The 16,839-nt window shown below is 30.1% G+C and overlaps 3 protein-coding genes across 6 annotated transcripts in view; 2 read left to right on the top strand and 1 right to left on the bottom strand.

Moving 5' to 3' along the window:
- The first annotated feature begins 325 nt into the window (after nucleotides 1-325).
- On the top strand, nucleotides 326-2,373 carry LOC145937400 (uncharacterized). Its single transcript, XM_083040421.1, has 4 exons — nucleotides 326-390; nucleotides 1,302-1,388; nucleotides 1,895-2,023; nucleotides 2,114-2,373. The coding sequence occupies exons 1-4, from the start codon at nucleotides 326-328 to the stop codon at nucleotides 2,139-2,141; spliced, it is 309 nt and encodes a 102-aa protein (XP_082896547.1). The 3' UTR covers nucleotides 2,142-2,373.
- A 972-nt stretch (nucleotides 2,374-3,345) lies between these two features.
- LOC145937541 (cGMP-dependent protein kinase, isozyme 1-like) lies at nucleotides 3,346-16,543 on the bottom strand. 4 transcript variants are annotated; one of them, XM_083040636.1, is made up of 13 exons: nucleotides 16,023-16,543; nucleotides 8,132-8,277; nucleotides 7,578-7,852; nucleotides 7,178-7,320; nucleotides 6,879-7,016; nucleotides 6,517-6,695; nucleotides 6,135-6,376; nucleotides 5,503-5,826; nucleotides 4,889-5,120; nucleotides 4,639-4,745; nucleotides 4,303-4,542; nucleotides 3,967-4,033; nucleotides 3,346-3,816 (listed from the first exon to the last, which is right to left on the bottom strand). In XM_083040636.1, the coding sequence occupies exons 2-13, from the start codon at nucleotides 8,231-8,233 to the stop codon at nucleotides 3,721-3,723; spliced, it is 2,145 nt and encodes a 714-aa protein (XP_082896762.1). In that variant the 5' UTR covers nucleotides 8,234-8,277; nucleotides 16,023-16,543; the 3' UTR covers nucleotides 3,346-3,720. The 4 variants fall into 4 exon arrangements, with proteins under 4 accessions (XP_082896762.1, XP_082896758.1, XP_082896759.1 ...); XM_083040632.1 differs by having other exon boundaries at nucleotides 15,931-16,543; XM_083040633.1 differs by lacking the exon at nucleotides 16,023-16,543 and adding an exon at nucleotides 13,705-14,212.
- Nucleotides 13,870-16,839, top strand: part of LOC145937572 (uncharacterized) — a 184,819-nt gene continuing 181,849 nt past the window's right edge. The window contains exon 1 of the mRNA XM_083040701.1: nucleotides 13,870-13,986. The gene's annotated coding sequence lies outside the window, so the exon portion shown is untranslated. The remainder of the gene's footprint in view (nucleotides 13,987-16,839) is intronic.

A 16,839-nucleotide genomic window follows, 5' to 3' on the forward strand; every position in this document is an offset into this window, starting at 1 on the left:
AGAAGGAGATTCTCGGAAGAGAATCGAACACGACCACTTTGTTTTCGATATAAGGTAGCACGAGTGACAGGCGTCACGTATACACACACACACACACATACACACAATTCGTTTACAGACGCGACGACGTGACAAAACATTATATACACGTAAATAGAACATGTCAAAATAGTTTTTTCCGCTTGATACCACAAATATTGATTACATTAAGAATATCGAAAGCCTACCTATAATATCGAATATTTTACGGCGACGCCAAATCGCGCGTCAAAAAGCAATATTATAATGACGTAGTTCATGACAGTTCGCGCGCGAAACGCACAAGATGCATTTTGCTCCGTTTCGTTTCGTTTTGAGTGCAAGAAGTTTGAAGAAGGCATCGCAAGGATGGTAAATCGTAAAAGATTAATATAAATTGTTATTTCGTATCGCTCTCGAATAAATTTGATTACATTGAAAATATTGAGAAGCGTGTCTATAATAATATTGAATATTTTGTTTGGCACCAAATCTTACACGCGTCGAAAGTTAAATATGTAATAATAATGCAATCTTCGACACGCGTGTGTCTTGAATATTCGTTTCATTTTATTTCTAATTTCTGCGAAAAGTTTAAGAAGGTATCGCAAAATTAATGACATGACGCTTTATTTATCGCTCTCGAATAAATTTTGGTAACATAAAAAATATCGAGTAGTGCCATCTATAACATTGAATATATTCTGTGGCGGTGCCACAAATTACGCGTCAAAAAGCAATATTATAATGATATAGTCGATGCTTGTTCGCGCGCGAAACACACGCAAGACGTACACGTTTTTATTTCGTTCCGTTTCGAGTGCAAGAAGTCCGAAGAAGGCATCGCAAACATTGTTAACCGTAAGATTAATTGCAAATTGTTATTTATTTATTTTGTATCGCTCTCAAATAAATTTTGATTACATTGAGAATATCGAAAAACGCGTCCATAATATTGAATATTCTGTGTGACGCCGAAAAGCTCACTCGTGTCGAAAATTAACTAATAATAATGCAATTCTCGAGACCTGTGTCTTAAATATTCGTTTCGTTTTGTTTCTAATGCGAAAAGTTTCAAAAAGGTATCGCAAAATTAATAACAGACCTCTCTCTCTCTCTCTCTCTCTCTCTCTCTCTCTCTCTCTCTCTCTCTCTCTCTCTCTCTCTAGTTAGTAACTAGTATAACATTGAAAATACCGGGAAGCGCCATCTATAACATTGAACATATTCTGTGGCGGCGCCACATAGATTGCGCGCCAAAAAGTAATGACGTAGTCGACAAGGGTCCTGATCGCGCGAGACGCACGTTTCACTTCGCTTCGTTTCAAGTGCAACAAGTTCGAAGAAGGCAGCGCAAAAATTGTAAAACCGTAAGATTAATTGCAATATTATATCACTTTCGAATACATTTTGATCGAGATGACATTGAGAATATCGAGAAGTGCGCCTAATATTAAATATACATAGAATCAGATGGCGCGTGTCGAGAGTTAACGCAATGATGTAGTCTTTGGACGTGTCGAGTAAATATTTCGTTTCGTTTCTAGGGCGAAAAGTGTAAAGGAGACATTGCGACAGTTGTAAATTAACGGTACATTGCTTTATTTATCAATCTCAAATAAGTTTTGCGGTAGAATATCGGGAAGTGCGTTTATAACATTCCGCGAGAGATATATATTGAATTTCCGTTAGAGACGCTAGAGAGAGAGAGAGAGAGAGAGAGAGAGAGAGAGAGAGAGAGAGAGAGAGAGAGAGAGAGAGAGAGAGAGAGAGAGAGAGAGAGAGAGAGATCGCGTGCGCCAAAAGTTTAACGTAGTAATGACGTAATTTCCAGGACGCGGTAAAATATATGTATGTACGTTTCGTTTTGTTTCAGGTGTGTAAAAGAAGTGTGTGTAAAAGTGAATCTTCCTGTACTTGCGGTATCCACGACTGCATCGAATCGCATCCTGACAACCTCCGCCGAGTCGATTTATCACATGGACAGGACATCGATATATTATAAGTATGTATATGTATATAACCTGCATTTCGAACTCGCAATTCGCGACTTAACAAAATATATTTTTATTAATTCTTTTGAATTTCTTTTCAGGGTAAGTTTATTTTTCGGAACATCTTGAAATATAATAACGATTTTTTCTTCAATATTGTCTGGTGAGTTGTAAATCATTTATTATATATATATTATATTGCAATCACTGTGGCGCCAAATCTTCGCTGGCTGCCTACATTACTGCTTTATTTTTTATATGAGAGAGATTTACAAATAATATTGTTCTGCAAATATCTAGAAAGATATTTTCTGATTTATCATATTTTTGAGCGTCATAATCATTTATATATAGATCACACGGGAATTTGTTTTTTTCTTTTACAATAAATGATATACGACATGATACATATATAAATTATATTATTTTTAAAGTTTATTAAAACTAATTAATAATACATCGCAATATATATACATCTATTTTAAATAAAACACAATAATATTTAATCGTGCACTTGAAACAAAGTCGGAATAAATGAAAACAAAATATATTAGAAGAAAAATTATTATTAAATAAGTTTGTGATAATGTGTACCATATAATTATCTTGAACAAAACTAAACAAGAGATTATCTATTTTATGAGCATATAAAAATATTTAGAAATTACAGTTTAACAGGAGGAAAAATATACAATGCATAATATACATATACGAATAGTAATTATAAAATTATTTATTCCAAATGTGACGTTATTAGCTCACGATTATGTGCTAATACTTTGCATGAACAAACGTTTTATGTTAGTAAAATTTAAACAACGTTTACAACTTATTGTTAGAATTATTGTCATAAGTAGAGAAAGAATATAATACAGTATATCTATACATATATACACATACACATACATGCAATATCGTATTACTGATTTTTCTGTACAAACGGAGTTAGAGAGGAATACGTATATTCATCTTTAATTATATATAAAGTATACCGAAATCTGAATAAGTGTTTACGAAAAAAATAATATAATTTTTTACATTATTAACTTTTTTTATTATTTATGAATTATTTGTCTGTGATATATAAGAATCCGAAATCTAATAATTGTAGAAGTAAATTAACAATATTGTTTCATTTAATCAACGCGATATTGTGTTATTAATTCGTGTAATTAGTTCGAATAAATTTTAAAAATAATTTTAGAGAGAAAAAATTTGATAACTAAATGAATTTTACATATACAAAAATCAAAGTCAAAATTTTTCGTTAAAAACACTATTACTTATTATTTAACTAATAATTAATTAATATCGCAAATCATTAGCAAAAATACGTTATATGCATTATATATGATATACATCAATTTATTTATGGAATAATAATTCTTATACATCTCGAAATTCTATCAATAATAGAATTATCTTTGTATCTTTTATTACGTTACTTTTTTGGTGACAGAGAGAGGAGAGAGAGAGAGAGAGAGAGAGAGAGAGAGAGAGAGAGAGAGAGAGAGAGAGAGAGAGAGAGAGAGAGTTAGTAAAAGTTATGATTATTAAAATAAACGGTTAAAAAAAGTTTTTTATATAACAATTATTATAATTATTAAAATAAATGGTTAAAAAAAGTTTTTTTTAACAATGAAACGTATTATTCTTATATCTTTTATTTAGTTCTATCATATCGATAATTTATTCTTAGAATTTATTCTTAAAATTCGATGTCCCAACCGGAAAATTCATCTGGTGGAATGTCACGATCTGATGGATATCTTTCGAAATTTCGTGTGTCGAGTTGATGTCGCACCTAAAAATATAAAAATAAAATAAATTTTTAAAATAAATTTTTATATTAATGTAAGATTTTTCTCATAAAAGGTAAGAAAAAATTAAAGCGGTATGTGCTTGGGATAGTTATCTCTAAAAGTTAATTAGCCATAAAATTATGATAATATACCGTTGGTACAATAGGGGCTGGTAGAGCTAATCTTTGAAGTGCTTGCCAATTGAATCCGGAAAACCACCTGTAAAAGGAACAAAAATAGAAATTACATTTGTCATTTCGTACTAATTTTATACTTGATTGTTACATTGAAATATCTCTTCCAAAAATTTTTAACAATATCTTTATATTATATATACAACATAAATATTTTTATTTAAATATAAAACATTATTTAAAAAAATATATTTATTAATTTATAAAATATTTTTAAATATATTTATACATGCTGTTTTTTCTCTTTTTTATAAGAGAATATTCTATCTATTTTTTTCTATTTTAAGAACTTACTTGTGATCGCGAATGTCTTGTATTCCGTTTCGTTGATAACCCAATCGTTCCGAGGGACTTGAACGAAGTAGCTTCTTAATGAGATTATTAGCGTTTTTATTGACAATGCTTGGTATACCGACCATTTCAATTCCTTTCAAAATCTTATTATAAGTTGTCATATGATCGGATCCTCGGAAAGGCGGTTTACCGATTAGAAGCTCGTGTGTTAAGATACCGAGGGCCCAATAATCCACCGCCCTTAAGAAATCGAAAAGTTAAAGCAATATAAAAATATATTGGAAATTGAAGCCAAAGTAATAGTTAAACAAATAAAGACAAGCTTAAATATTTTACCTATCGTGTCCTTTATTCAAGATTATTTCCGGTGCGACGTATTCGGGTGTACCGGCAAACGTCCACGTTTTGGCCGGACCAATTTTTTTACTAAAACCAAAGTCCACCTATGACAGAAAATTTTTTTATCGAATTTTTTAAAAATTTGTATATATTATAATAATGACATTTAAATAATTTATTATACATTTTTATATATTTTTGCTATAATATAATTAAAATTAAGAGAATTAAGAATCAAGTGCCTCACCAACTTCAAGTAGCCGCGTGTGTCGAGCATAAGATTCTCCGGTTTGAGATCTCGATAAATGATATTTAACGAATGAAGATGATCGAGGGCTTCCACCACGCAACCGACCATGAATTGCGCGGTGGCGTCGTCGAAATAGCGTCTCCTTTGCAAGGTCGTCCATACATCTCCCCCGAGACATATTTCCATCAAGAAATAGACATATTTGCTGTCCTTGTATGTCTGATAAAGTCTGAGTAGATGTAAAAGCATATAAATTCAATCAGATTTTAATATTAGCATGATTATATTTAGAAATTCTCTTATATAAGATTATTAGAATTTATTGTGAGGCAATATCAAGTTTCAATTTATTTAAATGTCTTTATTATAAATTTACAATATATTAATTATCTTTGTTTTTAAAAAAATTTATAATTTGATACGGCACAACATTTCACAAATCGATTAAAATATTATATTTAACGTTGATAAACAAAAATTTGCGTAATTTTTTTATACAAACCATTATATAATTTGATTGTTTACTATTATAGTACTTTACTATTATAGTACTATTACAGACTAATCTTAATTTCAGTCTCGACTTGTTACGAAAGTTTTTCATAACTTACTTGCATATGAATGCCGAATCGCACGCCTGCATAATGTGTTTCTCATTTAGCACGTGAACTTGTTGCTGTTGCTCGACCATGACCTTCTTTTTGAGTTTTTTCAAAGCAAAGCTTTTGTTCGAGTCGGATTTAAGCGTGACCAGGTCGACACGACCGAATCCACCCACTCCTAACGTTTCTCTCGTCTCGAAATCGGTTAAGGTCAAACTTGCATACTCATTGGTCCACTTTTTCGGAGTCAATGAACGCTTTTGCTTCTCATACTCTGCTAACCAATCCTTATTACGAATTTCATCCAGACTGCCCAGATAATTTAAAAATGACCTGTGAATTTTTTGAATTATTATAACATTGTATTTTCAATAGAAAAACGCAATCTTATATTGAATCATTATTTATTAATTAAACGTGAATATTTTTCTGTAAACAAAACAAAAAAGTATTTATAATTATTCCTTGAGATAAATGTGGATATAAGAGATATCATTATATAAACTTGCAGCTTTTCTATTCATATATATTAAATAATTAAATCTTAAATTTTTGAACTCCTACTTTGAAATAAAGTAAACGTAAAACAAAAATTTTACATCGTTGCGCGTTTAAAAAAAATATACTTTAATCGAACTCACGTTCTATCCAATGTAAGACATTCGACACCAGGTGCGAGCGCGATCGCGTTGGCACGTCGTTCACCCCTGTCATCATAGAGAGCCAATTCACCAAAATAATCTCCTTTACCGAGGACCACGAGTTCCTCCTCGCCTCCGTATTCGGTATCTTTAGTGATCCGTACGTTACCACCGCTAATTATGTAAAATTTTTCGCCTTTCTCGCCCTGCCGCAATATTTTTGCTCCAGCTGGGTAGAATTCCTAGAGAAACATTATTATAACATTTTTATAACATTCACATTATAACATTATTTTTCAACATTCTTATATATTATATCATAAATTTAGAGATTCAGCAATATATAAGACATAATAATATTTTTTAAAATATCCTTATTTACTATTCTTATGAGGTCAGATATCTTCGCGAGCACGTGATCCTTAGGTTCGGGAAGCTTTTGGAGAACGGAAACGCGTTGGAGAAAACGGATATTGCTCTCCAGTTGTTCTTGAGCTGTTCTCATCATTATAGTGAGAAATACTGATCTGTCCAGTACCCATACTTTTCCACTTTTCTTTACTGAAATAACATAAAATCAGACAAATAATTTATTTAGTTCATTCAATATTAATTCAAAAACAACATTACTATGTATGCAGAAATGTCTGTGTTTAATATTTAATTATGAATTACAATTATTTTCACTATTTTAAAATTTTGTTTTATAATTGTTAGACTCTGATCATATTTTTTATTGTTTACCTTTGATAGATCGAAGTCTTTTTGTATTGTACAATAGAGCAATCTCTCCAAATGCAACTCCTTCTTTGAAGCTTCTTTGAAATTTATTTCCTTCGTAAATGTCAAACTCCCCTTCCGCGGATACATATAAGTGCGACCCTATAAACAAACAATATACATATATAATATATAAATTTATAATTACATATATTAATATGTAATTAGCATATAACTTTCTGTTATAGATGGTATTATATAGTGACATATTGTTTCAATCTTTATATGATATTATATGTATAAAAGTTATTGTACACACATACCTATGTCACCTTCCTGGATGACTAGAGTATTAGCTGGAATTTGTTTGGGATACATTGCGGAGACAAGTGCCTCAACTTGATTCTCTTCGAGATTACCCAGGAATTCATTCTCCAAAATAGCCTTTTTAATTTGTCTCGCACTCCTATAAATGAAACAACATTAGTTACGTTCTATTTTTGTCGAAAATATTGAAGTGATAATTAACTGAAAAAATATATATATTTTAGATTTTAGAATAATCACGCGATATACAATAAATACAATAAAAAATTAATATTTTAATTATAAACTTACTTTTTATTAATTATAGCATTCTTATATTAATTTTAACATTATAATTCCTATTAATTACAATTATTTTATTATATTAATAATTATTAACATATTCTGTGTGATCACCTGGCATCCTTTTCGTATACAGGCGTCGGTGCCGAAGGTGGTGTCGGCGTTCTTCCGATGATGCCACCCCTCGGATTGTTCACGTGCTGTTCGTCATTTTTGACAACAGCTGTATTTTCTAATTCAGATTCTTGATGCGTGGAAAGAGTAACATAATTGATCTGGGGCGGTAGTGGTGCTGTAGACTTTGTAGATGATGTGGACGATGTGGGCGATGGTGGACCGTTACCATTTACGATTAGAGAGGGCGGGGATAATCTATCTATTGGACGTATCTAATGGGAATAAGAACTGCTTGATCTAATATTGTAAAGCAAATTTTTATTGTGTTTTTATATAATATTATTTATCGATATATCTATAAAAATTTGTAATTAATCTCAATCAGATAATATACTTATATCAATCAGTTAATACTTATATTTAAAGATTTAAAGATTAAAAAAGTGTCAATTCATAAATCTGTTGCACATTTTCTTTTTTTTCCTTATTTTTATAAAGTTTTACGTTTTTTTAACGATCAGTGATTTGCTTGAATATTAGATAAGACTTACAACGCCTATGAAGCTATTAGATTCCTCGTGGTTTGGCAGAGGGGTAAGATTAATACTACCCCTCTGCCCAAGGATAGCCCTCGGAAAGCAAGAAAACCTCATGTTATCTTCGTCCAGTGCATGTCCAAAGCAAATTCTTTTGACGCCTGTAAAAGAGAGACATATTTTTTAAATTTTATTTTACAAGTAAAACAGTATTAAAATTTGATTATTTTATTTGAAAGAGAAATATATATTTATATTATAGAAATATAGAAATAAAATATATAATATAGAGAAAAAATATTTACGGTACAGATATTAATTATAAAAAATTTATATACAAGAGAATCTTTATAAAATATAGATACGTTGTGCGTGGAAAGAAATTTAAGGAACATTTTAATGCTTTCTTTTATCAATGTAATTTTGTCTTTGACATTGTCTGTATCGTATATGTATTATGTAGAAAAAGTAATTCCTATCTACGATAATTATTATCTACAGGTGGCGCAAAATTTCTTTATTCCTTTATTTCTAAAATCAAAGTCTCATCGCAGAATAATCATTTTTTCACGGGACAGTTAATTTAATCAAGAAATTAAAGAAATTTATTATAAAGTAATTAATTTAATTTTATATAATAAATTATTACGCGTAGTTTTATTTATTAAAGTGTCTCGTTAACAATTATCTCATATCCCTCTCGAAATAATGTTTCGCGGTGGACTGATTATAATCACGCGAATAAAGAATACATATAAAGGATATTAGGGGGATTATTTTCATCACTCACTTATTCGTGTCACGTTTTCTTCTTCATAATACTTAACAAAATTTACTTTTCGATATCTCTTGGCATTACTTATGAAGTTACTTATGATCAGTACTCTATTTCTTTGTCGAATACTTCGACTCGTTCGAATTGAGTTATGTTCATCAGACTATTCCATTTTTCGTGACACACAGCTTTTATGCGACTATTCGTTCTCGATGCGAGAATCGATTTTGCACCAGTCACATGCTTATGCTAATGGTGTTTGGTGCACGTGATATATTGTACCTTGACGTCATAATGTATTAGCACATGCTCATGATGAGAATATTCTCGACTTCACCAAGTTTGATTGTCCTCCTTGTTAAACTTTTCATTTTACGTTTATAGCAATTTATAGTAATTTTTCTGAGAACGTTATAAAAATGCTAAAGACTTCAACATTTATTACAAGTATTGTAATATACATAAATGCTATTTGCAATTATGAATTTGTAATTTGCATTATCATGTTTGATATTTTTCAGTATCTTATAGTGACTTATAAATATGTAATATTTTATATGTAATAATGTATTACACAAAAATGAAAACTTAAATATTTATAATAGGTCTGCACTTAGAAAGGGAGGGAGGATTAAGTTAATTTTTTAATAATAAGTTTTCTTTATTACACATAATCCTTTACTAAAATAAATATATCTAAAAACTTCAGCCTAATGGAAATTATTGCCAAAGTGACGTAAGATTTTTTAAGATGTTTTGAGAAGGAAATTTAATCCTTTATTCATCTAACAATAAGAATAAAATTAAATTAGTGTGTATATGCATAATGTGTATTCTGCATAAAATCATTTCGAGTAGTCACGTTGTAAGTGTGTGCTGATAAGAATATTCTCGATTTCGCCAAGTATAGGCTTTTACATAATGAATTCTTTACCAACAATAAGAGACAAACTCACAATTAGAATCATTGTTCTGTTCAGTAGCGCTGTTTCAGGAAAAATCCGTGACAAGGTACGCGCTTATCTTGTGAAACGTCTCGATAATCCAGGCCACGCGTAACGTCGTCATGTTGCTGTTGATTTTGTCGCCATTCAGAGATTTACTCGGTTTTATTACAATTTTTCGTAAGGTACGCGTGATACTGTATCTATTCACTTCTAATCTTCCCTCGAGTCTATTATTTGGCGAGGATCGCGCCGAGCGTTGCTTTGTTTATCACCAATATGCAAACAACGTGAGAATCTCGAGGTGATATTTTTTAGAAGCGTTCATTATTAACGAGGTTTCAAGAGTCCTATTTATATTGTTAGTATTATTTCGCACTAGAGAATGCGCAATGACTCACTCTTTTCTCTTATCAATATTAAATAAAATACTATTTTTTCACAATTTAAAAATTAGAAATAAAAAATATATCTGATATAAAATTAATTAAGAAAGTGTTATCTGTTTTTTTCTATTTATAAAGTTTTTGCTAAAATTTATGTTTTAAAATTGTTTGTATAATTAAAAAAATCCATTATTTTTAAGAAATATTATATTCACTAAAAAAATTTATTAACTATCAAATACTTCGTATAATTGTTACACAGATTGCTGTGCTTGGTGTATATGTTTCTAGAATTCTTAAATTTCAAGGCAGATTTTTTGTTATATGAAAAGAGAGTATTAACAACATTATTCAAATATTATTAAAGTTTTTTAACAAATTGCAAAGATGATTGTGACAGAATCTTAAACAATTCACGAGCGAAGCGTCGCGTCGTACAGTTCTTCAATGATGCATGGTCTCGTTATGAGATACAAGGTCGAGCCATACACTATATCGGGATCATGATAACAATATTTGATTAAACATAAACGGGTAAACAATTGCCTAAACCTTAATTATAGCTCGACCGCCAAGTATGTATCCGTCGCAACATACACGGTAAACTTCACGGGTTATTAATTAATTAATAAGTGATCTTCTACAAGAAAATTTTTAAAAATTTATCGTCGTATTTTTCTGCTTTAGTAAGAATGTGCAAATATAAAAACTATATAAAAAACAATTCGTTATTATATTGTTGTGGAATAATTGAATTTAAGCCGGGTAAGATCTTACTGCGCACCGAGCTGTAAAAGTTATATAATCATAATTAACGAAGCGATTTATTATCATTGTTTATTATTAGTGTTGACAAATTGCATGTTTTGCGTAAAAAATGTAAGATAAGAAAGTCTCGCATTTCCGGTAGCATATAATACATAATTAAATAACTATTTTGCGTAACCTAAAAGAAAATAAGAAAGCGTTTCAGCTCTTATAATTAAAAATTACTTCAGAAGAGAGAGAGTTACGTGTTATAAGAAAAATTAAAGCGCGTAATAATATGAACTTAAATATATATTTAATCGATCAATTATTAATTGTAAAATTTATCGACACATTTGTAATATAAATGTATACAAATATATTCATATTTACACATAAATAATTGAGTAATATCAATCGACATAATGATTGTTTAGGGATTTTTCTAAAATTAGTTTGTGCGTTAAATTTAAATATATGATAACATTTTTTTGGACGTAGAATAATTTTATAATTGACGCTTTGAAAATGAAAACTGTAGTTCAATAATCAATTGTTGTTCAGATATATTTTTTATTTACTCAGTTATTCATTATTATTCCTATTTGTTCATTACTTGCATAATATTTGTTATTCATTATTTACTTGCACTTTATTGCAATTTTCAATATATAATACAAATATTTTATATTCGTGTATTATGTGCAAAATTTAATTTTATTATTTTTTGGATCATAAAGAGATGAGAAAAACAAGAGCAAAAATGATAGTCGGGATCGATTATACGCGATTGCGCTTAATGCGAAATGACATTTCCTGTTTTCCTGAAATGGCGATCATGCTTCGTTAAAATTTCAAAGATAAATGCAGTTCGCGCCTTGACGATGTAACTATGCGCTCGACTATAATGCGACAATTCCTTTGCTTCGTTTTTTTTTTCACTTGTTTTTGTAAAAATTTCGAGGTCGTACAAGTTGTGGGAGCGCCGAGAATAAATATAATTTAATTGTAATCTGTTACATAATGAGTGCTCGGTGTCAGTTTCTAGACGGAAAATACACGGGTTTAATGTTTAAGAGGCTGTTGCGGTTGCGAAAAACCAATGCCGTAACGAGAATAAGCGATAGCGATTTTTACAGACTGAACTTTAAAACGTTTGTCATCGGAAATTATGTCTCTTTAAACGATCGAACGTGTTGTTTGCGAACGATGATTATTCGGATTTTAATCGCTCTGAGTAGATTTACAGGTTGTCTTGAAAGACAAGTGCTCTTTCTCGACTATGCACACAATATTTAGAAACTTTGGACTAGTGATTTATTCTACTTAAGAATTTGATTTAGGTTTCTTTTTTTATAATTGATTATTTGTAATATTCATTAAATTGCTTCTCAAATTGCTAAATTATTGATTATTAATTAGTTTTACTCTATATTGTGCAAAAGATTAAATTTTGTTTGCAAATTTCCAAACTCTTATACGTTAGGAATCAAATACATATATGAATATAGTCTGAATTCAAATTAATTAAGAAGCCTAAATCTTTAAAATGTAAAATGTCTTATTTATATTCTTTACAGTTTTACATATATGTTAGGATAATTATGTAAAAACTTTTTCTCGAATGTGCGTGCATATACTCAGTTTTCTGTGTTTCAGAATATATTACTTTACATGATACGTTTATTTTTATACGTTTTGCAAACATTTTATAACGTAATACGAACGTAATACGGGCTATATATAATATTAAGATAGCAAACAATTAACGCGCGTATTAAATGCTGCCTAATGTTTTATCAATATATGTATTTGCAAAGAGAAGTCTGTGTATATATTTTAAGTCGCGGACAATTAAGGCAACATTGTTTTATCAATTATATAGGCTTTTATTACAGACGCGTTTAATCAACTGTCTCGACAAGCATTGCCGAGGTTAATTAACTTCACCCATGCATACATATACGGTTGTAATTATACCTTTTTAAGGTGACACGTGCAAATTACGCATTTTGTTTTTTCGAAAAATAACTATTTTTCGTGGCTTCTTTTAATCATTATTTCCAATTCATCGCTCATCGCACGCGTCTAAATTTCTATTGAAGAATAAACAGAAATGTAAGCAGAACGATGAAAGATAAAAGTATAACCGCAATTACTATATTCAGTATTTATTTTGAGAAAAATAAATTTTTGTCTTCATCGTATAATAATTTTTGACACACGAAACTAATTAATTATAAATAGAAAGTGAAATAATAGAGCGCGAGATTAAGATTTGCAAGTTTTTAATGTAAATATAAATTTTACATTTAATAAGTAATGCCGACGAATTTTCTAACAAAAATTGAAGATTATGAATGTGAAAAATACAAAGAAAAATTTAAGAGAAAATATTAAATATAATTTATTTTAGTTGCAAGAACATCTTGATTACTCTGCAAGATTGCACAATGAGATTACCTAACAGTCCAATATTTATGATCTCGTCGTGAAATGATACTGATGAAATGACGGAAATCTTATCACTTGACTGCCTTTCGATTATCAGCGTCGGAATGCAAGTCGATCTTGAAATTTATCAGTCTCAAATGGTATCAGAAACACGAATCGCCGTTTCCGTGGATTGATTAGATTAATTGATCGCGCGGATATAAAAGTGCGCGGATATGAGTGCGAAGATTCAAATTCTGGCTTTCTCTCGATAAAGCTGACGGAAAGATTTTTGAAACTCACCCTTCAGGTTGACGTCCGAAATGTTTCAAGATGAATTGAAAATGATTCAAAGACTACGCCTTCAAAGAACAGATACCAAAGAAAATATATCAAGAGAGATTATGCACTTTCCGTTCGCGCAATCTCGGAACAATGAAATACAGATTTTTATTTTCAACTATACGACGACAGAGCTGCACCGTACGAATTCGCGCATTCGACTGGTGCCTCAAGTTCGACAAAGATGCAGAAATCTTATCTAGCCGATAACACAAAATGGCGACAAGCAGTGTCAACAAGCAGGTATATATGCGGCGCGCGAGCATCTTATCTAATGAGTCTATTCTCTTTCCATTAATAAGGCCACCTTCGTACTCTTTGTACCGAGCGTTCGCACATACTTCGTCTGTAATTCTCAAGGAAAAATATTAATACCCGCTTAGTCAGTCTTGCTCAAGATGAACTAAAAATAATGATTTAAAATATTCTGATTTGTAATTTGTTTTTTTTAGAATAAAAACAAAGAGATATTTATTATAACTAAAATCAAGAATCGTGAAAATTATATGTCAATTTAGACTAAAAAAAAAAAAATACCGCAAAATCTTATCATATTTACTATATATTTTTCTCATAAATAATCTTATTGAATAAATTAAATGTCTTGTGCACACACATACACACTAATTAGAAATTAATTAATCTACTATATAATAGTTTGAAATATAATGACGTTACTATATTATGCAGCTCGAGTTTTAAAGCGGCATTCTATGTATACCTAAATATATGCTCTCTTTTACATTAATAGAAATAAATATTTATAGATATCCTTTCATATTGATTAATGAGCACAATTAGTTATATGCACAAGTTTATCATGTTTTCAAAAAAAAGTTTGGATATAGAATAATTGTTTCACGAATAAGTTTGTGTTGACATGAGTCAACGCACTGCTTCAGCAATATTTCCAGTTAGAGTAGGTTACGTTAGTGAACTAAAGTTGTACACGTGTTTAAAATTTTCTACATATTTTAGAGGCACTATAACTCAAAGATAAGGCTTCGAAGCCTGATCCAATGATGCTTTGAATTATTGTTAACTTTAAGTGTGTCAGTAACTATATAAGTAACATTTCGACAATAATATTACTAAAATATAAATACTCGAATATATGTTTATCAATTATTGCATCACGTACGACATGTTTGAAGACAATACTGTTATCGTATTGTTGCCAAGATTCGTGAAGATTCGAAAGTCATTCGTTTCCTGAAACGTTTTCAAGAATTAATATTGATTTTTTATCGATTAATATATATATAATAGAGTTTTATAAGAAGACTCTATTAATTTGTTAATTCTAAAACAATCAATGACTCTGTCTGCCTTTACATTTTCTACATTCTTATCTACGAAATATAATGGCCTTTTATCACGGATCTGTTGCTTTTATCATGTTCATTGGTTGCACCTTAGTTTTTTTTTAACAACCACATGATAAGCGTTTCTGAAAACGAATAGTTCCACTTATTTTGGTGCTTTAATATTTTTTTTGCAACAACTACAAATTATTTATTTGTAAATTTAATCTTCCGATTATTTTAACATCTAAATAACTATTAGTACAATAGCTATATTAGTTAAAGCAATCATATTTGTTGAAATATTGCGTTATCTCTTTGATAATGTCAGTAATATTGATTTAAATTTTGCTGCTTTTGCAAATTTAAAATTCATTATTCTTGTGTGTGTGTGTGTGTGCTAAGTAATAAATTACGATAAGAGGGAGATTATTATATGAAATTCTTATAATATATTTTGAAATATATCATATATGTATATTTTTACATACATAGTTTAAAATATTACATTTGCTTTATACGTGATCTGAGTAATTTGTAAAATATCACAAATAATTTAGTAAGTTTTAATATATTTAATCTTAGGTTGTGTCTCTCTCTCTCAAGTCTCGACGTGCTGTCTCCACTATCAGAGAGAAAATAAATATTATTAACAAAGCTCTTAAAGCGCAAAAGAACTTTATGATTCTGATATGACTCTATATGTCATGAAACACTAAAGATATAACGTCATTAAAAGATATATAATGATATATTGACTGACTAACAAAAAAAAAAGCCACTTGTATTCTCGCGTTTTTAAAAATTGCAAATCTTCTGACACGTGGCGAAAATTTGCTGATAGGCGTGTATAGAGAGTTAAAATTTAATCGGAAATACTTGCCTCTTGAATTTCACGATTCCGTTCGTTGCGTCACCAATTTATCTTTATGATTATACGTCGATGTACGATAAAGTGTAAAATATTCCACTTACACGTAAAGTTCTTCTAAAACACGTTCACAATTACATTCTTGTCACCTCTGCTCTTAATCACACGATAATAGTTTGTCATCTATTCGTTGAGCAAATTTCGATAAAATCACTGAAATCTAATTATTTGACAGTTCGGTCATGTCACGTAAAATCATCGACAGTTTAGATTGAATGTTCATCAACAATTATCTCGGCTGTATCGTTGTACGAATTATCTTTGACACGGGAAGGAGATTTTTCTTTTATTACAAATCGTTCGACGCAATAGAGAAAATTCATACCAAATGTTATAATAACTGCCGTCTAAATTAATTTATTAGTCACGTTTGCATCGGTGAAATTAACTTCTTCGCGCGATGATCGATACGACAGTTGTGTCAATAGAACGTTCACTTAACACCTTTTCTTGATATCGAATTCCACGCGTGTCAGGCTTATCGGGATCTTGTGAGTCAAAAAGTGCTGATAGGCGAAACAACTCCGGTGCTATCGACAGGCCGGCCTCGATGCCACTAACAGAAAAATACGTTCACGTTTTCCACGATGGTAGATACGATCGGCAATGTGGGGGTATTGGTAATTATTATCGTTTGGCACTTATATATATATATATCTATGCGATACTGGGTACGTGTTCAAGTACGTTGGAGTGTGGTTTCTGATCACCTTGCACCAGGCTATATATATAGCCTTTCTTCTTTAATTTGTATAATTACTTAGTATGCACGCATGCATTTTTAATATACTTTATAATATTTTTTAGTTTACAATATATTTTTATAAAAGTTAAATTTATATATATACATATAAATATATA

Source organism: Prenolepis imparis, unplaced genomic scaffold (assembly GCF_030444845.1).
Source record: "Prenolepis imparis isolate NDT839.2.m4 unplaced genomic scaffold, iyPreImpa1.0 SCAF_6, whole genome shotgun sequence".
In the NCBI taxonomy this organism is placed as follows: Eukaryota; Metazoa; Arthropoda; class Insecta; order Hymenoptera; family Formicidae; genus Prenolepis; species Prenolepis imparis.